Genomic DNA, 26,108 nt, shown 5'->3' on the forward strand with positions numbered 1-26,108 from the left:
TGGAGTTGTTTAGGACAGTACTCTGTCCTTCTCACACAACAGCATTCAGACTGAGCTCTCAGCTCCACCATCCTCCAGAACAGGAGTGTATGTGGATCACAGTGCAGGAACTCTGTCCTTCTACAGCATCTCTGACACAATGACCCTCCTACACACAGTCCACACCACATTCACTCAGCCGCTCTACGCTGGGTTTGGAGTCGGTCCGGGATCGTCCATTAAACTGTGACTCAAAATGCTTAATATCAACTTTTATATCACACTTTTATGCTGTCTTGCTGTTTATTTTATCTCTACCGGTTGTCAGCCCTGTCCTACATTCAACTCAATATTTAGGCATATTCGTCATAATGGCCACAAGTGTTAGCATTACATCAAGGCATGTTTCATGACATTATGGTTTCCACACTGGTGAAATGTTCAGTAAAACTAGAGTGTCTGTGGCTCTTTTTGGTGTATTAAACAATGAGAGGGCTGCACTGTTCAGCAAAAAATCTGATTTACAAAATCTTCTACTTACCCAGATATTTGGTATCCAAATTTTGCTTGTTTGGTTTAGCGCTGGAGCTGCAAAGCTAATGTTGATTAACACTAGAAGCCAAAGTCATTGAGATCTTTTCTGCAAATACATCCCCAGTACATTTCTCAGCCTGCTCAAAATGCATGCGGGCCTCAATTAAGGACGCACAGAGTTGTCAATGTGGTTTAAGACACAAACATTGTGAACTTAACCTAACCCTAGCTGAATTCAGCAGGCAATATTCCTTTAATAAGGTGGCAAAAAACATCAGGTACAGTATTCGTTTATACAGTAATGTATAAGACCAGTGTGCAAAATACTCCTTGGTTTTTGGGGGGTCCCATGTTGGCTGACTACTCCAGCGTTGACTAACTGCTAACTCACTTGCCCTAGCAGCGCTGATGCTTCATTGGCACCAAAATGTTTGGTTCAACAGTTCTTCTTCTGCAAATGCTCTTTTCTGGTTTGGTATCCTGCTCTTCCACACATTAACTAAGATCTTACTCATCTCTTCTAGTGTCTTTGGTTTGAGAAATGAATAATAATTCACTCTTTCTACCAAACTCTTGCGAAATTGGGCAGGTTTTCAGATTTACAAATATGCTACGGCATGTTGTACGGTTTTTCAGAGGTGTCCCGGGCATGTTTACAGTTGCTAGGCTATGAAGGACCAACAGGGTGAACTAATCTGCTACAGCGCCACCCTGAGGCTGACCAGGGCTGCATGGTTAGGAATATTAATTGTGAAGTAGGATGAATAATGACCTTTCCTGAATTTGTATTTGAGTGTCTATTTTACCCTAACAAACAGCATAACTTCATAACAAGTTTGTTTTCAGGGAACCCCCTGTATTTTGATTTTGAGACAGTCAGGGGTTCCAAAACGATAGCTATCATTAACTGACAGTGGCTAGTTATGCAGATCACTTGCACCTTTTTTAAAAAACCAAGACATGAGAAAGGAATAAAAGTAGTTGTAACAAATTTGTTTTGTCTTATTTGTAATGTATTGTATTTAGTCGTATAGTATGTGTGTGTTTTTTCCGTGATGTCAGCCATTCCTTCTTCTCCTCTCTCTCTCTCTCTCTCTCTCTCTCTCTCTCTCTCTCCACCCTCTCTCTCTTTACCACACTTATAAACAAACACAGAAATGGGAAGCCACTCCTACTCAGTTTGGAGAAACGAAACTGATCTCAGAATGCTGCTCTCTCGCTCTCTCTCTCTCTTTCAGTTTGCAGGAAAATGGCAGAGACCAGTATTTCAGTAGATCAGGACCAGTTCAGCTGTCCAGTCTGTCTGGATCTGCTGAAGGACCCAGTGACCATTCACTGTGGACACTCTTACTGTATGGTGTGTATTAATAAACACTGGAATCAAGAGGATCAGAGGAAGGTCTACAGCTGCCCCCAGTGCAGAGAGACCTTCACTCCGAGGCCTGTTCTACGCAGAAACAACATGCTGGCTGAAGTGGTGGAGAAAGTGAAGAAGACAGAACTCCAAGCTGCTCCTCCTGCTCACTGTTACGCTGGACCTGGAGATGTGGAGTGTGATTTCTGTACTGGGAGAAAACGCGAAGCCATCAAGTCCTGTTTGGTGTGTCTGGCGTCTTACTGTGAGACTCATGTTCAGTCTCACTATCATTCACTAACGTTTAAGAAGCACCAGCTGGTCAAAGCCTCCAAACGACTACAGGAGAAGATCTGCCCTCAACATGACAAACTGATCGAGATCTACTGCCATACTGACCAAAGCTGCATCTGCTATATGTGTTTGATGCACGACCACAAAGGCCACGATACAGTTGAAGTTGCAGCAGAGAGAAAAAAGAAACAGGTAATGAATAGAAATTGATTCAATTACATTGCTGATCAGTTGTATTAGTCAATTACAATGTTTAAGCTGTCGTATCAATTGAGTTCAAACAATTGATTATTAAATAATTTGTAGGCAAGGAATTGTTAAAGAAATGTATTGTTCAGCTCAGCACTGGTGATAAAAAAATAAACCTTTGACCAGCCAACACTCCAGCAGTTTGACCCCTGTGTAATGCTCACATGACAATGCATAAACTCTGTAGAACAAGGGTTAACTTGAACTCTTAAGTACATACAATTTTTCCCCTCTCAGAAACAGCTAAAAACGAGGAAGAAGGAATCCCAGCAGAGACTCCAGGAGAAAGAGAAGAAGCTGCAGGAGCTGAAACAGGCTGTGGTCACTCTTAAGGTGAGTAGTGGGCAGAGATCTGCTGGACCAGCTGTTTCACAGCTCACTCAGACTCTCCTCCAGTCAGACAGTGAGGAGTCCAGTGTTGGACACTTTGGGATCCTACACAGCCACAATGTGGACAGTCAGTCATCTAGAGTCCCAGTGAGAGAGTGAATGATAGCTGGTGTTTAAATGGAGCTCCATCTTGTGTGTCTGTGTCCTAACAGCGCTCTGCACAGGCAGCAGTGGAGGACAGTGAGAGGATCTTTACTGAGCTGATCCGCTCCATTGAGAAAAAGCGCTCTGAGGCAACAGAGCTGATCAGAACTCAGGAGAAGAACCAGCTGAGACAAACTGAAGAACTCCTGGAGAACCTGCAGCAGGAGATTGATGATCTAAAGAGGAGAAACACTGAGCTGGAGCAGCTTTCAGTCACAGAGGATCACATCCAATTCCTCCAGGTAACCATCGCTCACCTACAGAGGAACCTGCTCCTCATAGAGGCTCTAAAATGGGTTTCCATAAACATTAATTAAAGGAATACTCCAGGATTTTTCAGCCTAATCTGATGAATCTGTTTCTTACTGTTGTTACCATGGACAATAAATTTGACATGTTTGCCTTTACTTGGACAAGAACAGTCAACCCACTGACTCATAGTTGTAACTGAAGCCAATGGGCACATGCTGAATTCCAGTATTAAATATTTGAAATATGTAAGTATATATATATTCAGTTTGGAAATAAAACCGTTATACTGTAAAACTAGCGTTGTAGTCAAAACTGCTAGATTGGAGTCCGAGTCTACAAGACTTTTAGTAATCAAGTCCGACTCAAGACCAAGGCCAGGAGTGACTGAGACAAGTAACATCTAACTTACCTAAAGTCATCTGAACATAAACTACATCCATTTTAATTATTCAGTGAAAACATAGTAATAATAACCTTCCTATCTGCTCTCAGGGAATGTTTTCATTTTTGAATGAACATAAAAAAAAAACAAGTAATACTTAGTTAAGCCATCATGGAACGAATCAATTAGATTCTGAATCAACAGATTTTATTGAAAGATATACAACAGTGGTTTTCAACCGTCGGACAATGCACATTTAACCTAACATAACTTTAAACATGCCAAATATTGTTGATTATGTGCAAAAATAAAAAATATTTATATCAAGCACATTGATTGCTCTGGCAAAATGCAAAATAATTTATATTTTTAGAAGTGAATACATAGCGCTGGGCTCCAAGACCAGACTCGAGTACTACAACACTCGTAAAGACTACCACCCACACCAGACAATGTTGCACAGCAGATAGTAAGAAGTGCAGCTATACCACATAGAATGTGTTCCAGTGAGTTCACATAACTCAAGTTCATTTTACACTCTACTTGTTTATATTTAGTGGGATGAAATATGCAATTATTCACTGGAGTGAATTGGTATCAGCTAACTGACTCTTCACAAACTTTAGTTCGTGGCTTATTTTACTCAGTTGTTGGTATATTTCGTTCAGTTTTTGTCATATTCCACTCAGCCACTGCCAAGTTTCACTGTAGGTAGGCTTTTAGCAAACACTGTTTGCCTAGCTAGTTAGCCAGCTACTGACCATGTTACAGTACTGTACTATATTTAACTCCACAATAATCCATATTAGATCTTTTGTGACAAAGTTTACACTGAAGGGTCTGTCAATCTAAAGTCTTAAAGGGAAACAGACAAATGCTAATCATCTGAAACCTCAGCTATGTTAGCCTAGTCACAGCATAACTTGCGTCACCTTCAACTTTTAGCTAGAAAACAGCTCATTTGTGAAGAGTTAGTTAGTTAGCTGATACCAAACCTGATAAATCCACTAAATGCTGTTGATTATTTAATTAAATCTACATGATCACAGTATAAAATGAGCCTGCTCCAATGGAAAACATGTATGGACATATATTTTTGTATATGTGAAATACATGTCAAATACATTGCAATCCACATCAAAATACATTCCAAACACTAAAATATATTTCAGAATATATTGCCATATTAACCAAATATATCGCTGTTGTCGGAACAAAACCTCGTGTCTCCATTTTTGTTGATTTTCATTTTTTGACATAATTTGAAAATGCATGTTGGCCTTTATATTGTGTGTAATTTCATGAAGGATGGACCAAAATAAATGCCCAAAAATGACTTGGAAATAAGGTCTGGTTCCATTGACTTCTTTTTCCTTCTCCTGTAACGTTACCATTTTGGAGATACGAGGTTTTCTTCCAACAGCAGCAATATTTTAAAATGTATGGGGAAATATTACACCTATGAATGGACCATATAAAAATAAATGTATGTAAATGTATTTATCAAATACATTTGAAAATGTATGAAAATAGCCGAAATACTTGTCTTATGCACTTTACTGTTTGATACCTTTTGAAATAAATTTGTAATCCAGTATTTTGATTTTAAATATTAGCAAATAAACCTTTAACATGACAAAAGCGAGTGTTGTAGATATTGAAAAAATGGATACAATATATAATGTAAATTACAAAGCAAAACACAGAAGTCAGTACCAATTAGTTATATCTGTGTCTTTGTTAAAACTACATACAATTGAAAAAAAAATGTATTATAACAAATACAAATAAATGCATTTAAAAATATATTTAACTAATATAATTTTGGGGCCATTTACATACATTGCAAAAATCTATTTGATAAATACATTTGGAATATATATTTTTTTTCTTATTAGTGGGCTTGATGTTTATCTTCGCTCTCACTGCGATGCTTCCTAATGTTGCGTCCAAACAGTTGAATGAGACTTTTCTCTCTGCTTTCCTCCATTTTGCTCTGGTCTTTGATCTGGTGGTCATGTAGATCCACATGATGGTTAGCTCTGCAAACCTATTTAGTGAGGACATGGGCTACAGATTAGCCAAAATCAAAGAAAACAGGTACGAAAGGAAGATTCATTCAATATTCAGAAACAGCCTAGACCAACCCTGCCACAATGTTGGACTGCCCATAAGCCACTTCGCCACCGTGCCGCCTTAATGGCAAACAATAAATATAAATATTGTTTACCTGTATCTTATCTCCAACCCTGCATGCCTGGTCCACTGGTATCTAATGCAGCTTACTACACAACTTGCTGATGCTGCACTGTAAAAAAATGCTATCTTGTCAAGTGAAATTATTGTAAATATGATACAATGTCTGTCTAGTCAATATATCTAATATCTCTCATTTTAAGATTGTTGTAAGCTTATTATAAAGGTATTTTACATATTTGTAGACATTTTTTGCTTGTTCTAAGTCATTTTATTAAGTAAAATATCAGTATATTGGCAGATAATTTTGCTTGGTTTAAGAATATTTCTTAAAATAAACAAAATTATCTGCCAATATACTGACATTTTACTTAATGAAATGACTTAAAACAAGTATCATCTGCCCAAATAGAGCGAGACTATCTATATTATGTTTTGGTCTAACTTGGCCTGAGATGAGATCATCTTTTACTTTTGTAGACCTTTATCTTTCCTCATTCTGTTGTGTCTCTGTAGAGTTTCCAGTCTCTGAGTGTCTCTTCTGGATGTGAGGACTCCTCCAGCATCACTGTCCATCAACATCCCTCATTTGATGGAGTGAGGAAATCTCTCTCTGATCTGAAAGAGAGACTAGAGGAATTCTGCAAGGAGGAGTTCAGTAAAGTCTCTCCACATGGTAAGAGGAGCTTCTGCTGGGAAACAGTGACAGACTAATGAAAATATACATAAACGATAATACACGAACATGTACACACGCTCACACACTCACACACACACTCACACACACACACACACACACACACACACACACACACACACACACACACACTGAAATCTTGCTATAATGGGGTGAAAGTCAGTCAGCAGTTTTCTGAAGCTGCACAGAAATTATGTAATATGCCTTCGATAGTCTTACTGAGAGAGAGAGAGAGAGAGAGAGAGAGAGAGAGAGAGAGAGAAAGAAACTTTCTACAAAACATTAACTGATCCCAAGTCCTTTATTTATAGAATATCACTCTTTATGTTGTGATAATCATTTATTTTTTTCTTATCTTTTTTCTGTATTCAGCTCCTTCATTCATTCTGTTAAATCAGTGTGTTTGTGTGTCTCCACAGCTGCAGCAGTTCAGACCATCTTATCCTCAGAGCCAAAAACCAGAGAAGATTTTCTACAGTGTATGAACACACACACAGACACTCACACACACACCCACACACACACACACACAGATATGCACAAACATACACACACACACATACACACACACACACACACACGCACACACACACACTCACACACACACCCACACACACACACACACAGATATGCACAAACATACACACACACACATACACACACAATTCACACACAGACATGCACATTCACAAATACTAGTTTAATGAAGTGATACGCACAGACTTTGGCTGTGATGTTTCAAAGGGCATTTTGTGGGGGCACTCCTGAGAAATACATTAGACAGAGACTGAAAATATTTTTCCCCCCTTTTTTAGATTTCTGTCCACTGACTCTGGATCCCAACACAGCAAATAATGAGCTCAGTCTGTGTGAGGACAACAGAGAGGTGATGTGGAGAAGAGAAGAGCAGTGTTACTCTGACCATCCAGAGAGATTTGACTACTGCTGGCAGGTGTTGTGTAAGGAGAGTGTGAGTGGACGCTGTTACTGGGAGGTCGAGTGGAACGGATGGGTGTCCATATCAGTGTCATATAAAGGGATCAGCAGGAAAGGATGGGGTGATGAGTGCACATTTGGATTTAACCATCAGTCCTGGAGTCTGCACTGTTCCCCTCTCATTTTCTGTCACAACAACATTCAGACTGAGCTCTCAGCTCCATCATCCTCCAGAATAGGAGTGTATGTGGATCACAGTGCAGGAACTCTGTCCTTCTACAGAGTCTCTGACACAATGACCCTCCTACACACAGTCCACACCACATTCACTCAGCCGCTCTACGCTGGGTTTGGGGTTGGAGGGCTTTTGCTTGGTGGTCTGTTTGGGATTGTTGGAAGTATACGCTTATGTGATGTGAAATGAGTGAATGTTGTACTTTCTGGATACCTTTGCGGAGATTCATAAATCATTGACACTGCGTTTTCTGTTAACACAGACTCCCAACCTATCAAATATCCTTCAAAAACTATTTTGTCTCTACTTATTATTATTTGGTTGTTCTATACTATTATTTTCTAATTGCCTTGACAATATTACATGCAAAGCAGAGAGAGAGAGATATGACCTGTCTAGCGATTATCTTGTAATCTACAATCACTGTAAAGGGCAGGACTGGGAGAGTTACAGAGATTTCTGATCAGCTGTTAAAATGCATAATACAACAATACACAGGCATAACATTATGACCACCTCCTTGTTTCTACACTCATTGTCCATTTTATCAGCTCCAATTACTATATAGATGCACTTTGTAGTTCTACAGTTACAGACTGTAGTCCATCTGTTTCTCTGATACTTTGTTAGCCCCCTTTTACCCTGTTCTTCAGTGGTCAGGACCCCCATGGACCCTCACAGAGCAGGTACTCTTTGGGTGGTGGATCATTCTCAGCACTGCAGTAACACTGACGTGGTGGTTGTGGTGGTGTGTTAGTGTGTGTTGCGCTGGTCTGAGTGGATCAGACACAGCAGTGCTGCTGGAGTTTTTAAACACTGTGTCCACTCACTGTCCACTCTATTAGACACTCCTACCTTGTCAGTCCACCTTGTAGATGTGAAGTCAGAGACGATAGCTCATCAGCTGCTGCACAGTTTGTGCTGGTCATCCTCTAGTCCTTCATCAGTGGTCACAGGACGCTGCCCACAGGACGCTGTTGGCTGGATGTCTTTGGTTGGTGGACTATTCTCAGTCCAGCAGTGACAGTGAGGTGTTTAAAAACTCCAGCAGCACCGCTGTGTCTGATCCACTCAGACCAGCACAACACACACTAACACACCATGTCACCACCACCATGTCAGTGTTACTGCAGTGCTGAGAATGATCCACCACCCAAATAGTACCTGCTCTGTGAGGGTCCATGAGGGTCCTGACCACTGAAGAACAGGGTAAAAGGGGGCTAACAAAGTATCAGAGAAACAGATGGACTACAGTCTGTAACTGTAGAACTACAAAGTGCACCTATATAGTAAGTGGAGCTGATAAAATGGACAATGAGCGTAGAAACAAGGAGGTGGTCATAATGTTATGTCTGATTGGGGTATACAAATAAAGTTAAGAGAAATACAATTTCAATGAGACAAATTTTACTGAACAAAACAACTATACTGCTTTAGAAAATGACATGTATGAAGCACACCTACATGTAAGAAACTCCATGTGTCCTTACTGAATTTTCTGGCAGCGTAGACTCACAGATTACATTTTACAAATTAAAGCACAACAGATTATAAAATTTTTCATCTGATAAGGCAAACTGAATTTAAAGGATTATTGATTGTACATTAAAAATAGTGGGTGGTGTCTGTATTAATATTAGGCAAAGGCAACTTCATTTATATATCACCTTTTATAGACTGTGGTCATTCAAAATGCTTTACCAATGAAAAAATACATATATAATTTAAATACAAATGACCTATCTTTATAAAGAGAACACCCTTTTTTTTTACCATAGATATTCCTTATATTCTCCACAAGGGGGAGCTGTTAGCACTTAAGTAGGTTTTTGTGTGTGTCACTAAAAGGGAATATATCATATTCCCCTATAGGGTGAGGGTTATATCAAACATTTGATCCCAAAATGCTAGAGGGCACCCTCTAGTGAGTTCTCAGTGAATGGAGGTAAATGGAGCAAAACGGCTTAAAACAAAAAATTAAACCTGTTTCTAACCGTTTATCAGGGACTTTCTTTTATTTTTGGAACGTAGCTGGATGTATTACATTTAAAAAAAAAGTAAGGAAAATTGATTTCTGTTTTTCTACAGAAAACAGGTTTTTGGGCTAGCATTACTGCTACTGAGTACTGACTGGTTAGCATTACTGTTACTGAGTACTGATTGTTTGGCATTACTGCTACTGAGTACTGATTAGTAAGCATTACTGATACTGAGTACTGATTAGTAAGCATTACTGCTACTGAGTGCTGATTGGTTAGCATTACTGCTACTGAGTGCTGATTGGTTAGCATTACGATAGTGAGTGCTGATTAGTAAGCATTACTGCTACTGAGTGCTGATTGGTTAGCATTACTGCTACTGAGTGCTGATTGGTTAGCATTACTGATACTGAGTACTGATTAGTAAGCATTACTGCTACTGAGTGCTGATTGGTTAGCATTACTGCTACTGAGTGCTGATTGGTTAGCATTACTGCTACTGAGTGCTGATTGGTTAGCATTATTGCTACTGAGTACTGATTAGTAAGCATTACTGCTACTAAGTGCTGATCGGTAAGCATTACTGCTACTGAGTGCTGATTGGTTAGCATTATTGCTACTGAGTACTGATTAGTAAGCATTACTGCTACTGAGTACTGATTAGTAAGCATTACTGCTACTGAGAACTGATTAGTAAGCATTATTGCTACTGAGTACTGATTAGTTAGCATTACTGCTACTGAGTGCTGATTATTTAGCATTACTGCTACTGAGCTGATTATAGCATTATGCTACTGAGTACTGATTAGTTAGCATTACTGCTACTGAGTGCTGATTATTTAGCATTACTGCTACTGAGGGCTGATTATTTAGCATTACTGCTACTGAGCGCTGATTCGTTAGTGCTACTATATATATACTACTATATATACTACTGTATACAGAATTTTTATCCACTTAATTATAGAAGGACCAAATCCACTGGACTCTATCAAACGCCTTTTCTGCGTCCAGGGAAACGGCCATAACTGGTACATCCACTGATGTATTAAGCCATAAAATACGTAACAGTCTTCTCATATTGTCAGTAGAGGTGTGGTTACGAATAAAGCCCACTCGGTCAGGGTGTGTGTATAACTGTTGGTACTAGGGGTTACACAACTTCAGATGTTTTGAAGTTGACAGTTATGTGATGAAAGTCAAGTCAATGTCGACTAATCATTGATGACATCATAAATAAAACCACAGGAGAAGGGAACACTTTGGAACAATCGACTTTAAAAACCCCTGACTAAGCCAAACTCCACACGTCAGTAGAGAGTGATATACCCTTTCCAGTGAGCCCTGGATCGCACTGCTAGCCTTCAGGGAATGAGAAATACAGACCCTGGAATCTTGCCAATTTGTATCAGGTGCACCGTAGGCGGCATTGCGGAAATGCATGACCTTTTATTGTAATCTTTGGGAAACTGCAGATAATGACGTCCAATATCTGATCTTTGAAGCACTGTAGATCAGTGGAAAAATGTTGGAATGAAGTCAAACCCAACAGGTAAGTAGAGTATGATGTGCTCTTTCCAACAAGGATGGATTGCAATTGCTAGCCTTCAGAAAACCAGAGATACAGACCCTGAAATCACCAGACTTGTCTTGTCTGAGGCATCCATTGTTGTTAGGGCCATGAACACATGATCAGCCACATCGACATCAAGTTTGAAGCATCACCGCCGAGCAAGTTGACTGGTCTGCACAACCCCTAGTTGGTAGTACTTTTCCACGCGTGTGGCCAAGAACTTAGTTAGACTTTTAGAATCCACATTTATTAAGCTAACTGGTCTAAAACTGGCTTGGGCAGGACGGTCTTTATCTTTTTTGGTATCAATGAAATCAAGGCTTCTGAGGTGTATTTAGAAGAGTGGCTTTGTAAAATAAGGTAAAAAAACACTCTTAACTTCTAGTATACGTTGAGGTCTGAAGTCCTCTGTGTTATCTGTTTTTGCAGGGTTCGGAATGTTTATGTTAAGGGGCCCCCCTGGTCCAAAGGCCCCCTGGTCCAAAGGCCTCTCTCTCTTAGTTCCAAATAGATGAGATCATTTTAAAAAGGACCATATGTTTTGTTCCCTTTTTCATAAACAAGCACCGTATATAAGCAGCTGGATATTCTGTTCTAGAGGGGACACTTTAGAATTGGCACGGATCCCCTCTCAGGTACTTTATAGTGCTTGATATGATACTGTTTTACTTTGTAATAAACATCTTATACAAGGAAGATGGTGTCAGCGGAATCACATCATCGCTATTTAAATAAACAACACTTCCTTAAAGGTCATGGGGAGAAATCCATTTTTAAAGATTTCTCATTGTCGGTCTTAGATGTTGGTCTCCTCAAGCCTTTGCTAGAAAGCATTGGCGGCGCTTTGCAGTTTGTTTGTAGTTTCCTTGATTATAGGGACATCTGAGGCTACCCCTTGTAGGGTGGAATTCGTTTAGCTGATTTCTGTCAGCAAATCCTGCATGGAGATGTTGTGGAGAGGCATCATCAGAGGGTGAATTTTGCCTTGTTGCCAGGTGGGTAGACGGAGCTCCCTTTGATGACATTTTGTTTGACAGAACTTGTATAATTTTTACTCCGGTCTGACAAGCACGGCGTATGGCAAGGAAAAAGTTAATATTCGCCTCACAGCTATGTGGAAATAGCATTGAAATACCTGTTTTATTAGTATAGAGGGAGATTACTCAAAGAGCTGCCATCTTGCTCGGTGGTCTCACGTGACTCTTCCATGTAATTTATTTTCAACAGAAAATGTCATTTGACTGCAGTGGCCAAACTTTACATATGCTGACAATAGCCTTTCCTCTACTCTCTCTCTCTCTCTCTCTCTCTCTCTCTCTCCACCCCTCTGTCTGTGACAACGAAACACAGAAGCAGCTGCCCCCAGTGCAGAGAGACCTTCGCTCCGAGGCCTGTTCTACGCAGAAACAACATGATGGCTGAAATGTTGGAGAAAGTGAAGAAGACAGAACTCCAAGCTGCTCCTCCTGCTCACTGTTACGCTGGACCTGGAGATGTGGAGTGTGATTTCTGCACTGGGAGGAAACGCAAAGCCATCAAGTCCTGTTTGGTGTGTGTAGCATCTCTCTGTGAAACTCATCTTAAACCTCATCTGGAAATTCCAGCCTTGATCAAACACAAGCTGGTCAAAGTCTCCACACGACTACAGGAGAAGATCTGCTCTCAACATGATGAAGTGGTCAAGATCTACTGCCGTACTGACAAAGCTGCATCAGTCCACACTTTGTTGAGCAAGACTGAACTTTCAGCAGCCACTAATACATCTATCAACCCCAGTTACCTGAACACATTGTTTTGCCTTTAGTCTCACCTGAAGAAGGTTCAGAGGAAATTCCAGCAGAGACTCCAGCAGAAAGAGAAGAAGCTGCAGGAGCTGAAACAGGCTGTGGTCACTCTTAAGGTGAGTAGTGGGCAGCTCACTCAGACTGTCCTCCAGTCAGACAGTGAGGAGTCCAGTGTTGGACACTTTGGGATCCTACACAGCCACAATGTGGACAGTCAGTCATCTAGAGTCCCAGTGAGAGAGTGAATGATAGCTGGTGTTTAAATGGAGCTCCATCTTGTGTGTCTGTGTCCTAACAGCGCTCTGCACAGGCAGCAGTGGAGGACAGTGAGAGGATCTTTACTGAGCTGATCCACTCCATTGAGAAAAAGCGCTCTGAGGTAACAGAGCTGATCAAAACTCAGGAGAAGAACCAGCTGAGACAAACTGGAGAACTCCTGGAGAACCTGCAGCAGGAGATTGATGATCTAAAGAGGAGAAACACTGAGCTGGAGCAGCTTTCAGTCACAGAGGATCACATCCATTTCCTCCAGGTAACCATCACTCACCTACAGAGCAACCTGCTCCTCAGAGAGGCTCTAAAATGGTTCTTCATTAAAGGAATATACCAGCATTTTTCAAACTGCTGGATCTAGATTGTTCTGTCAATTATCACAGACAATAATATTGACAATTCTCTGTATATCAAAAAGAACAGAACACACTGACTCTAAACTCATTCACAGTAGAAGCAGGTCAGCAGTTGCTGAACTGCTTGAATAAATAAATATGAGGCAAATTCCAAACTTACACCGTTATGCTTTATCAGTTGAGGTGTCAGGTTGAGGTAGATGGAGAGAATGTCTGTACTGACTGAACTCAGCAACTGATGGAGAGAATAAATATTACTTTGGAAAATATAAATTAAAACAAGAATTAATCCAGTAAGGTCTTTATCTGGATTTTTAAATTTAATTGTAAGACGAGTATCTTGGAGATTGAAGTCTAATTTGGTCTGAAATCATCTTTTACTCGTGTAGACCTTCATCATTCTGTTGTGTCTCTGTAGAGTTTCCAGTCTCTGAGTGTCTCTTCTGGATGTGAGGACTCCTCCAGCATCACTGTCCATCAACATCCCTCATTTGATGGAGTGAGGAAATCTCTCTCTGATCTGAAAGAGAGACTAGAGGAATTCTGCAAGGAGGAGTTCAGTAAAGTCTCTCCACATGGTAAGAGGAGCTTCTGCTGCAAATGACACATTTTATCCCACTTTAAACATCATTTTAATCTCCTTCATTCTGTTAAATCAGTGTGTTTGTGTGTCTCCACAGCTGCAGCAGTTCAGAAGATTTTATCCTCAGAGCCAAAAACCAGAGAAGATTTTCTACAGTGTATGAACAACACACACACACACACACACACACACACACACACACACACACACACACTCACACACAGACACACATACACACACACACACACACACACACACACACACACACACTCACACACACACACATACACACATACACACGTACACACACACTCACACACACACTCACACACACACACACACACACACACACAACACACGTACACACACACTCACACACACACACACACACACACACACACTCACACACACACTCACACACACACTCACACACACACACACACACACACACACACACACTCACACACACACACATACACACATACACACGTACACACACACACACACACACACTCACACACACACACACACACGCACACACACACACACACATACACACATACACACAACACACACACACACACACACACACATACACACACACACGTACACACACACACACACACACCTCACACACACACACACACACACACACACACACACACACTCACACACACACACACACACACACACACACTCACACACAGACACACACACACTCACACACACACAGATATTAAATTAGACAGTATATTTTCCTGATTCAATGTTTCCTTTTAAATCAGAATAAACCTTAAACAGCCAGGAAGAAGCAGCATTTTAGGTCACTGATGACAAAATGATGTTTGGAGGTTTAAATATGATCACAGCATTTTTCCCTTGTTGGTCATTAAACAATCAAAATACTCTACATTTGTATTTTATGTTTATACTGTATTTGTATTTTTGTAACAAAATAGAAATGTAGAAATAACAACTGAGAAGCATATTTTATTCATCATGAAATTCATTCTGTGAATAAACACCTGAAATGTGTTTTTATATTATTTTAGATTTCTGTCGACTGACTCTGGATCCCAACACTGTAAATCATAGACTCAGACTGTCTGAGCAGAACAGAGTGGTGAAGTACAGAGGAGGAGAGCAGCGTTACTCTGACCATCCAGAGAGATTTGACTACTGGCCTCAGGTGTTGTGTAAGGAGAGTGTGAGTGGACGCTGTTACTGGGAGGTCGAAAGTAGAGGTTGGGTGATCATATCAGTGTCATATAAAAGGATCAGCAGGAAAGGACGGGGTGATGAGAGCAGGTTTGGATTCGACAATCAGTCCTGGAGTCTGGACTGTTCCTCCACTCTCACTTTCTGGCACAACAACATTAAGACTGAGCTCTCAGCTCCATCATCCTCCAGAATAGGAGTGTATGTGGATCACAGGGCAGGAACTCTGTCCTTCTACAGCGTCTCTGACACAATGACCCTCCTACACACAGTCCACACCACATTCACTCAGCCGCTCTACGCTGGGTTCTGGGTTGGTGGTGGAACTGTGAGGTTGTGTGATCTGAAATGAGTGTCTGTTGTATATGATGGATACTTTTCAGGTAAATTCATAAATGATTTATATTCATGCCATCAGACCAAATCAATCAAATTATATTTATGTATAGATTTTTTATGGATTTGACAATAATGCATGTAAAAGCCAATTAAACTGAAAACACAGAGAGTGAGAGAGAGAGAGAGAGAGAGAGAGAGAGGAGAGAGAGAGAGAACTTGATATGACTTTTCTAGTTAGTTAAAATGTAATCTGTATCTTAATCCCAAGAATCATTCATCTAAATTTACCAAATCTGATTAATCTCTTCCTTCTGGACTGTTTGTCTTCTAAACCGTATGATGTGTTCAGAGGAAATCAGCGTCAATAAGATGAATCTCATTGTGTTTGTTAATAAACAGTGTGTTGTCTGTATTAAGAGGACTTGTGTGTATTTAGAGACACCCTTTTTATCAGGATTGTCTTTTCCTGTAAGATTCTCCACAAGGGGGAGCTATTAGCACTCAAGTAAGTTTTAGTGGTAAGAAACTAATGGCTGTATACAGTCATATAAAGGGCTGGTTTGGGCTGTAGAGGTTGCTGATGACATCACTATAAACACACTGACGACTCTTGATCACCATATTAGTAAACACTGTACTGTAAAACGAATGATCGTCTATGGACGAAATGTCAACATCCCCAAAAATACAGATATAACTATAATATGCTGATGTGTTCTGAGTTTTCCTGAAACAGTATCCAATTTATGGTTTGTGGTAAGACATTTAAAGAGTAAATATCCATGTAAAACTGCAGAAACACTGACGTGGTGGTGGTGTGTTAGTGTGTGTTGCGCTGGTCTGAGTGGATCAGACACAGCAGTGCTGCTGGAGTTTTTAAACACCTCAGTGTCACTGCTGGACTGAGAATAGTCCACCAACCAAAAATATCCAGCCAACGGCGTCCTGTGGGCAGCGTCCTGTGGGCAGCATCCTGTGACCACTGATGAAGGACTAGAGGATGACCAACACAAACTGTGCAGCAGCAGATGAGCTATCGTCTCTGACTTCACATCTACAAGGTGGGCCGACAAGGTAGGAGTGTCTAATAGAGTGGACAGTGAGTGGACACAGTGTTTAAAAACTCCAGCAGCACTGCTGTGTCTGATCCACTCGTACCAGCACAACACACACTAACACACCACCACCACATCAGTGTATGAATTTATAAAGACAGTTATAAAAAAACATTCACGACATGATTTTGGGTTTATGTCCAAGCAAAGGGGGAACGTCGAGTATTGATGTGATGTCATTATGTAAGCTGTTTGTTGCTGTTTGTTCACATCTGTGACTCGTGTTTGTTTATACTGTCTGGGCTGGAACAAGCTACAGGCAGAACAATGTCAATGTGGTGTTGTTTGGGCCGGATTTACACACTGTAAACGGTTTAAAAATAAAATAACATCAAAAACTATTTCACTGTCTGATTCTTCAGTAACAGAAACAAAAACAAATCCAAATAAATCAATCAAATTTTTAAAAAACTAACATTGAGCTGGCAGATGAACTGTAAACATTTGGGCTAAATTTGTATCAAAAACAGGACTGCAAAATGCCAGATGCCCACAAGTGAGTGCTCAATGAATGGAGTGAATGGAGCCAAACGGCTAAAAAAAGGAAAAGTTAAAATAGTTTCTAATCACTTACACAGAACTTTCCTTCAGTTTTAGAAAGTAGAAGAATGAATTTCACTAAAAAAAGCAAAGAAAACTCACCTGAATGTTTCCTTTCACTACAGCAAACGGGTTTTGGGGAGCAGGACACTGACATTACTGCTACTGAAAGCGGGTTGGTTGGTGAACAGAACAGCTCATTGGCTGAATGAAGCAGTTTGTGGTCAGTGAAGTTGTGAACACACTGTAAGCGCCGTTATAAAGTTCTACTATAACTTCAGTTCAAAAGTGCTTAGAAATATAACAGCAGTATAAAAATGTTTTTGTTGTTCTGAGTTCAGACAATTAATATATATTTCTGTTTAAATGTTTTAAGCATTTTCAAACTATGATTTTGCTCAAATAGTCCCCATAGTAACCCATTCATTTTAGACGTGCTTGTGGGCGCCCTCTGGTGTTTGCGAAACCCAAAAGACAACACAGGGTGGCAATTCTCCTCTCTACACATTCTCTAGTAATAATACAAAAATGATAAGGAGGCCCCCTGGTGGCCATAGGGCTCCATACAGCTGCATATGTCTGTTACCAACATCAATAACACTGTTTAAATAGACTTGAAAAAAGGTTTAAAAACAAAGCACCAAATAACAGACGCTGCAGTCAGGAGGAGGCAGAGAGAGCTTAGTATGATTTTAACAGTATTCTAAAAGCTAACAGATGTGCTCGTACATTTAGGCTGTTTAATTTGATGATTTTATCCTGAAATGATAGTGGAAGGTTTGGGTACACCTGCCACAGTAAAAACATCCTTCTTTTTATTGGTTATTTTCATGTACACTGCTGTTCAAAAGTTCAGAATCACTCGTCATATTAGTCATTTTTATTATTTTATATACAATAACAACTTACATAATGTAGATTTACATATTATAAATGACTCACCCAAAGATATTTAAGATGTTCAAGTTATTTAAGATATTTCAAGCATTAGGATCAACAAAATATTATTAAATGATAATCACAAACATTAATTTTTAATTAAAACACAAAATTTTAACACCACTTTTGAAAAACGACACATCTGAATATTAAATTATTACTGGATATGAAATGATAACGTAATTCTTGGTGCTATAGATCTTTCTGAGTGATTTCACAGTGCTGGTCAGCTCTGTTGGTCATTATGGGAACATCGAAAAACATCTTTTTAACAATTTAGTGTCCTAATAATTATGTGAGATTTGTGAAGTTGCACTGTACAAACACATCAGAATCATTTCATCAATTTTTGTTCAGGAAATAAGTTTTATTTTACTGGGGAAAAGAAAATCTGTCAGTGTTTGTGAGCAGCGCTTAAGCGTCTCCTCTCAGCTGCAGAGGATTCAAACAGCACCATTATCGTGAGAGAAGCTGAAGCTACGTTAGCAGCTCTGAGGTAAATTCAAACATGTCCTAAATGAGGTGCAGCTACACAAAAACATCAGGTACTGTATTTATTTATTAGGCAGGGATGCATCAGAGACTATTAGCCTTCAGCAGGAAGCTAAACACAAGCTACAGTGAGCACTGTTAAAATAGCTATTAGCCTTGAAGCTAGCGCCATGTTAACTCCGGTGTTTTGAGATTTTTTCTCTCTTTCACTTTTTATAGCTTTGCTTCGACAATTTGATGATAACTGAATTAATCTCTACCATATTTGCTGCAGTTTCTTAGAAATGTTAATGTTTGTGCCTCGTATTCAGCAAACTAACCGATGTTAGCTTCCTTAGCTAGCTAACCAATGTTAGCTTCTTTAGCTGGCTAACCAATGTTAGCTTCCTTAGCTGGCTAACCAATGTTAGCTTACTTAGCTAGCTAACCAATGTTAGCTACCTTACCTAGCTAACCAGTGTTAGCTTCTTTAGCTGGCTAACCAATGTTAGCTTCTTTAGCTGGCTAACCAATGTTAGCTTCCTTAGCTGGCTAACCAATGTTAGCTTCCTTAGCTGGCTAACCAATGTTAGCTTCTTTAGCTGGCTAACCAATATTAGCTTCCTTAGCTGGCTAACCAATATTAGCTTCCTTAGCTGGCTAACCAATGTTAGCATACTTAGCTGGCTAACCAATGTTGGCTGACCATAGATATTCATTCCTGGATGCCGCGTTGTCTGTTGATCTCTATCTGTGGCGATACGTCTGCGCAGCCGCCATGTTTGAGAGGTCAAGATCCACTTGTGAACAGATTCTCTTGTATTCAGAGACGACGAGTCTCAGGATTAAATCAGCCACAACTTCTTTATTAGATGGTGCAGCTGTCACTTTCTGCTGCCTGAAGCTGCACGATTTAAGGTGGAACGGGAAAATTCAACCAAGAAGCTGGCTGATGCACCATTTAAGATGGAACGGGAAAATTCAACCAAGAAGCTGGCTGATGCACCATTTAAGATGGAACGGGAAAATTCAAACAAGAAGCTGGCTGATGCACCATTTAGGGTGGAACGGTAAAATTCAAAGGAGAGCTGTCAAATAAGAAGATAACTTCAGGTTCATGTGAGAAGGTGCCAACATTAATCTATTATGAATATCTAAATGGATTAAGGAATGCTATAATTTACCAAGCTACAAAGCTTTAACCATTACTGTAAATAAATAACTACTACATAAAGTTTAGATCCCCTGAATAGACTATTAAATGAAATAGGCTTAATATAAAACCAGAGGAAAAACAATCACAATCCGCTCTGTAACGGTACTGAATGGAGTCCAGCAGCGATGTTGACCTCCACAAAATGGCGGCGTCGTTGACGTGCCTGGCTGGACCCAACTAAATACGTATATCTATGTAGCTGACTTTAGCTAGCTAACAAATGTTAGCTTACTGTAGCTAGCTAACAAATGTTAGCTTACTGTAGCTAGCTAACAAATGTTAGCTTACTGTAGCGAGCTAACAAATGTTAGCTTACTGTAGCTAGCTAACAGGGGCTAGAAAACCAAGAAATTCCTGAATGGGAATGCTGAAACTGGAAAATTAAGAACTCGCCTCATTGTAACATCTGTTTTATTTGTAATGTATATGTGCTGTTTGTGTTATTGTTAAACTGGATATTTTACTGAACTTTTGACACACACACACACACACACACACACACACACACATACACACACACTCACACACACATATTCACTTACACTCTCACTCACACTCACACACAGACAGACACACACACACACAGATGTGTCTCCTTTAACCACACATGTGGACTGGTAGGAGGGGCATGCACAGATTGAGCAAACACCTAAGGCTTAGCCTGAGATAAGAATATTTTCATATAAATGAAGCTGAGAAAATTTACTGTATTGCATAAGTAAATATTATTTAATGCAATACCAGCATATATTATTTCCATATTTAATATTTATTCAAATATGTCTGTTGGGGGAAAGTGAATTTTAACCCCTTATAATCCCAGATTTATTACATGCTAAGGCTTATTAAAGCAATAAGCCAAGAGAGGCTGTGCATTATGGTCTCAAGTGGCTTATTGCTTTTGTAAAATGGTGACCACCATAAACTATGATAAAATACAGACCTTTTCAGACAATAACTTGAGTTATTATCAATAATAATCAACATAAACAAGTATTCAGTCGCCCCTCGCTGTATATTGCAGTGATTTCATAAACTTTTTAACCTTTTGTTGTATAACAAAGAACATATGACAACAGAACTGTTTAATGTAAAATCTTTCACTTTGTAAGTAATTGTTGGTCACCAAATCACCACCGTGAGTCTTATTTGGCTCCCTGCTCCCTACATAGTGCCCTACCTAGTAATTTAAACACTGGATCCTGCAGCCCAACAGTGAATAATATAGCTAAAAATAGTCATTTGAGATTCAGCAACATTCATACTCGATAAATGATGCACTGTTTGGCTGTGGAGGCGAGAACTTCTAAACTTTCATAGCTAGAACACTATTTAGGGAGTACAGAGCCGTTTGGGATTCAGCCTGGGTTTGACGTGACTTCTGACTGAAACATGAACATCTGAAGTGTGTAAAACATTCAAGTGACATTTTTAGATTTGATACTGCCGTTTTACAGTTAATCACGACTGTAATTACTTTTATTTAAGCCTGTGATGTTAATGATGGGGTTGTTTAGGCTGTTGGCTCTTTTAGCCTGTTAGCCAGCTGACCAGCCTGGTTCTAGATAAGAAAATAAGGTGCCAGTCCCTCAGTTTAAACAGAAAACGGGTTCTTACTTCATCTGTACACTCGGTGGTTCCTGCAAACAGCATTGAAGTCAAAGATTTTTCATTAACAGCACAAGAATTTTTCGTGCCGTGGCGCAGTGATACACTATTCAGTTGTTGTGATGTGGTCATAGGTGGGCTAATATCATGGACTTTACAACGGCTTCGAACGCGGCTCAGCCAATCAGATTTTAGGACCGGAACTATCTGTTTTATACCATTCTGTACGTAGAGGGACTTCAATGCAAACTGGCTGAACTATTGAAATGTTAACAGTGTCCTCTTAAGTTTTGGTGATGTTGCACTCACAGGTAAACTTCATACACACACACATTTTCTAAGTCACTTAACCTTCTGTGTCGCGGACGGGAGCTGGAGACAAGTAAACGAACTAGTATGAAATCAGATTTGAGGCATTTTGACACCTTGTTTCACTGTCGTGCTCTGACACACCCTATGCACTTTTCACTGTCTTGTCCTGGTGAGAGTAATCTTGGTAATACATTCATCTCAGTATTTAGGCATATTCGTCATAATGGCCTCAAGTGTTAGCATTACATCAAGGCATGTTTCATGACATTATGGTTTCCACACTGGTGAAATGTTCAGTAAAACTAGAGTGTCTGTGGCTCTTTTTGGTGTATTAAACAATGAGAGGGCTGCACTGTTCAGCAAAAAATCTGATTTACAAAATCTTCTACTTACCCAGATATTTGGTATCCAAATTTTGCTTGTTTGGTTTAGCGCTGGAGCTGCAAAGCTAATGTTGATTAACACTAGAAGCCAAAGTCATTGAGATCTTTTCTGCAAATACACCCCCAGTACATTTGTCAGCCTGCTCAAAATGCATGCGGGTCTCAATTAAGGACGCACAGAGTTGTCAATGTGGTTTAAGACACAAACATTGTGAATGAACAAAACCTAACCCTAGCTCAACGCAGCCGGCAACATTCCTTTAATAAGGTGGCAAAAAACATCAGGTACAGTATTCATTTATACAGTAATGTATAAGACCAGTGTTGGGGGGTCCCATGTTGGCTGACTACTCCAGTGTTGGCTAACTGCTAACTGCTAATATATTGTATTTAGTTGTATTGTATGTGTGTGTTTTTTCGGTGATGTCAGCCATTCCTTCTCTTCTCTCTCTCTCTCTCTCCCCACCCTCTCTCTCTTTACCACACTTTTAAACAAACACAGAAATGGGAAGCCACTCCTACTCAGTTTGGAGAAACGAAACTGATCTCAGAGTGCTGCTCTCTCTCTCTCTCTCTCTCTTAGGTTGCAGGAAAATGGCAGAGGCCAGTATTTCAGTAGATCAGGACCAGTTCAGCTGTCCAGTCTGTCTGGATCTGCTGAAGGATCCAGTGACTATTCACTGTGGACACAGTTTCTGTATGGTGTGTATTAATAAACACTGGAATCAGGAGGATCAGAGGGGGGTCTACAGCTGCCCCCAGTGCAGAGAGACCTTCACTCCGAGGCCTGTTCTACGCAGAAACAACATGCTGGCTGAAGTGGTGGAGAAAGTGAAGAAGACTGAACTCGAATCTGCTCCTCCTGCTCACTGTTACGCTGGACCTGGAGATGTGGAGTGTGATTTCTGCACTGAGAGGAAACTCAAAGCCGTCAAGTCCTGTTTGGTGTGTCTGGCGTCTTACTGTGAGACTCATGTTCAGTCTCACTATCAGTCTCAAACGTTTAAGAAGCACCAGCTGGTCAAAGCCTCCACACGACTGCAGGAGAAGATCTGCTCTCAACATGACAAACTGATCGAGATCTACTGCCGTACTGACCAAAGCTGCATCTGCTATATGTGTTTGATGCATGAACATAAAGGCCACGATACAGTTGAAGTTACAGCAGAGAGAAAAAAGAAACAGGTAATGAATAGAAATTGATTCAATTACATTGCTGATCAGTTGTATTAGTCAATTACAATGTTTAAGCTGTCGTATCAATTGAGTTCAAACAATTGATTAATAAATAATTTGTAGGCAAGGAATTGTTAAAGAAATGTATTGTTCAGCTCAGCACTGGTGATAAAAAAATAAACCTTTGACCAGCCAATACTCCAGCAGTTTGACCCCTGTGTAATGCTCACATGACAATGCATAAACTCTGTAGAACAAGGGTTAACTTGAACTCTTAAGTACATACAATTTTTCCCCTCTCAGAAACAGCTAAAAACGAGGAAGAAGAAATCCCAGCAGAGACTCCAGGAGAAAGAGAAGAAGCTGCAGGAGCTGAAACAGGCTGTGGTCACTCTTAAGGTGAGTACTGGGCAGAGATCTGCTGGAGCAGCTGTTTCACAGCTCACTCAGACTCTCCTCCAGTCAGACAGTGAGGAGTCCAGTGTTGGACACTTAGAGATCCTACACAGCCACAATGTGGACAGTCAGTCATCACAGAGTCCCAGTGAGAGAGTGACTGATAGCTGGTGTTTAAATGGAGCTCCATCTTGTGTGTTTGTGTCCTAACAGCGCTCTGCACAGGCAGCAGTGGAGGACAGTGAGAGGATCTTTACTGAGCTGATCCGCTCCATTGAGAAAAAGCGCTCTGAGGTAACAGAGCTGATCAGAACTCAGGAGAAGAACCAGCTGAGACAAACTGAAGAACTCCTGGAGAACCTACAGCAGGAGATTGATGATCTAAAGAGGAGAAACACTGAGCTGGAGCAGCTTTCAGTCACAGAGGATCACATCCACTTCCTCCAGGTAACAATCACTCACCTACAGAGGAACCTGCTCCTCAGAGAGGCTCTAAAATGGGTTTCCATAAACATTAATTAAAGGAATACTCCAGGATTTTTCAGCCTAATCTGATGAATTTGTTTCTTACTGTTGTTACCATGGACAATAAATTTGACATGTTTGCCTTTACTTAGACAAGAACAGTCAACCCACTGACTCATAGTTGTAACTGAAGCCAGAGGGCACATGCTGAATTTCAGTGTTAAATATTTGAAATATGTAAGTATATATATATATATATTCAATTTGGAACTAAAACCATTAAATTGTAAAACTAGCGTTGTAGTCAAGACTGCTAGATTGGAGTCCGAGCCTACAAGACTTTTAGTAATCAACAATTACTAAAGACAAGTAACATCTAACTTACCCAAAGTCATCTGAACTTAAACTACATCCATTTTAATTATTCAGTGAAAACATAGTAATAATAATAACCTTCCTATCTGCTCTCAGGGAATGTTTCCATTTTTGAATGAACATAAAAAAAACAAGTAATACTTAGTTAAGCCATCATGGAACGGATCAATTAGATTCTAAATCAACAGATTTTATTGCATAACTTTAAACATGACCAATATTGTTGATTATGTGCAAAAATAAAAAAATATTTATATCAAGCACATTGATTGCTCTGGCAAAATGCGAGCTAGTTTATATTTTTAGAAGTGAATACATACCGCTGGGCTCCACCTGCATGAGAACTGAAAATGAGTAACTACGACTGTTCAGCCTGTCATCAAGCACTTGGTAGCTACCAAATCAGACTTCTCATTAGATGAGTAAGAAAAAACGTTTTTAACCGGACTCAAGTACTACAACACTCGTAAAGACTACCGCCCACACCAGACACTGTTGTTCATTTTACACTCTACTTGTTTCTATTTAGTGGGATGAAATATGCAATTATTCACTGGACTGACTCGTCACAAACTTTAGTTTGTGGCATATTTCACTCAGTTGTTGCTATATTTCATTCAGTTTTTGCCATATTACATTCAGCCACTGGCATATTTCACTCAGTTGTTGCTATATTTCATTCGTTTTTTGCCATATTACATTCAGCCACTGGTATATTTCACTCAGTTGTTGGTATATTTCATTCGGTTTTTGCCATTTTCCACTCAGTCACTGCCAAGTTTCACTGTAGGTAGGCTTTTAGCAAACACTGTTTGCCTAGCTAGTTAGCCAACTACTGACCATGTTACAGTACTGTCCACAATAATCCATATTAGATCTTTTGTGACAAAGTTTACACTGAAGGGTCTGTCAATCTAAAGTCTTAAAGGGAAACAGACAAATGCTAATCATCTGAAACCTCAGCTATGTTAGCCTAGTCACAGCATAACTTGCTTCACCGTCAACTTTTAGCTAGAAAACAGCTCATTTGTGAAGAGTTAGTTAGTTAGCTGATACCAAACCTGATAAATCCACTAAATGCTGTTGATTATTTTATTAAATCTACATGATCACAGTATAAAATGAGCCTGCTCCAATGGAAAACATGTATGGACATATATTTTTGTATATGTGAAATACATGTCAAATACATTGCAATCCACATCAAAATACATTCCAAACACTAAAATATATTTCAGAATATATTGCCATATTAACCAAATATATCGCTGTTGTCGGAACAAAACCTCGTGTCTCCATTTTTGCTGATTTTAATTTTTTTTACATAATTTGAAAATGCATGTTGGCCTTTATATTGTGTGTAAA

General features: G+C 39.8%; 3 protein-coding genes across 6 annotated transcripts in view; all 3 read left to right on the forward strand.

The window, feature by feature from the left end:
- Nucleotides 1-1,762: 1,762 nt before the first annotated feature.
- LOC118803696 (tripartite motif-containing protein 16-like) lies at nt 1,763-15,941 on the forward strand. Of its 3 annotated transcripts, XM_036564165.1 has the most exons (7): nt 1,763-2,353; nt 2,648-2,743; nt 2,953-3,186; nt 6,291-6,450; nt 6,891-6,950; nt 14,288-14,347; nt 15,243-15,941. In XM_036564165.1, the coding sequence occupies exons 1-7, from the start codon at nt 1,763-1,765 to the stop codon at nt 15,758-15,760; spliced, it is 1,719 nt and encodes a 572-aa protein (XP_036420058.1). In that variant the 3' UTR covers nt 15,761-15,941. The 3 variants fall into 3 exon arrangements, with proteins under 3 accessions (XP_036420058.1, XP_036420060.1, XP_036420059.1); XM_036564167.1 differs by lacking the exon at nt 14,288-14,347; XM_036564166.1 differs by lacking the exons at nt 14,288-14,347; nt 15,243-15,941 and adding an exon at nt 7,287-7,937.
- A 6,921-nt stretch (nt 15,942-22,862) lies between these two features.
- Nucleotides 22,863-26,108, forward strand: part of LOC118803703 (tripartite motif-containing protein 16-like) — a 7,213-nt gene continuing 3,967 nt past the window's right edge. For both annotated transcript variants that reach the window (XM_036564179.1, XM_036564178.1), the window contains exons 1-3: nt 22,863-23,516; nt 23,811-23,906; nt 24,117-24,350. In XM_036564179.1, the coding sequence (XP_036420072.1) occupies nt 22,926-23,516; nt 23,811-23,906; nt 24,117-24,350 (921 nt within the window). In that variant the 5' untranslated portion in view covers nt 22,863-22,925. The remainder of the gene's footprint in view (nt 23,517-23,810; nt 23,907-24,116; nt 24,351-26,108) is intronic.
- LOC118803700 (tripartite motif-containing protein 16-like) overlaps nt 22,921-26,108 on the forward strand; it is a 12,442-nt gene continuing 9,254 nt past the window's right edge. Inside the window, exon 1 of the mRNA XM_036564173.1 lies at nt 22,921-22,950. Within this exon, the coding sequence (XP_036420066.1) occupies nt 22,926-22,950 (25 nt within the window). The 5' untranslated portion in view covers nt 22,921-22,925. The remainder of the gene's footprint in view (nt 22,951-26,108) is intronic.

Source organism: Colossoma macropomum, unplaced genomic scaffold (genome assembly GCF_904425465.1).
Source record: "Colossoma macropomum unplaced genomic scaffold, Colossoma_macropomum, whole genome shotgun sequence".
NCBI classification, from domain to species: Eukaryota; Metazoa; Chordata; class Actinopteri; order Characiformes; family Serrasalmidae; genus Colossoma; species Colossoma macropomum.

Excerpts from the sequence above, each read along its gene's own strand:
- LOC118803696 (XM_036564165.1), top strand. The coding sequence starts at position 1,763 with ATGGCAGAGACCAGTATTTCAGTAGATCAGGACCAGTTCAGCTGTCCA. Across the intron at positions 2,744-2,952 it reads AGGCTGTGGTCACTCTTAAG|CGCTCTGCACAGGCAGCAGT; the intron begins GTGAGTAGTGGG and ends GTGTCCTAACAG. Across the intron at positions 6,951-14,287 it reads CAGAGAAGATTTTCTACAGT|CTGCAGCAGTTCAGAAGATT; the intron begins GTATGAACACAC and ends GTGTCTCCACAG.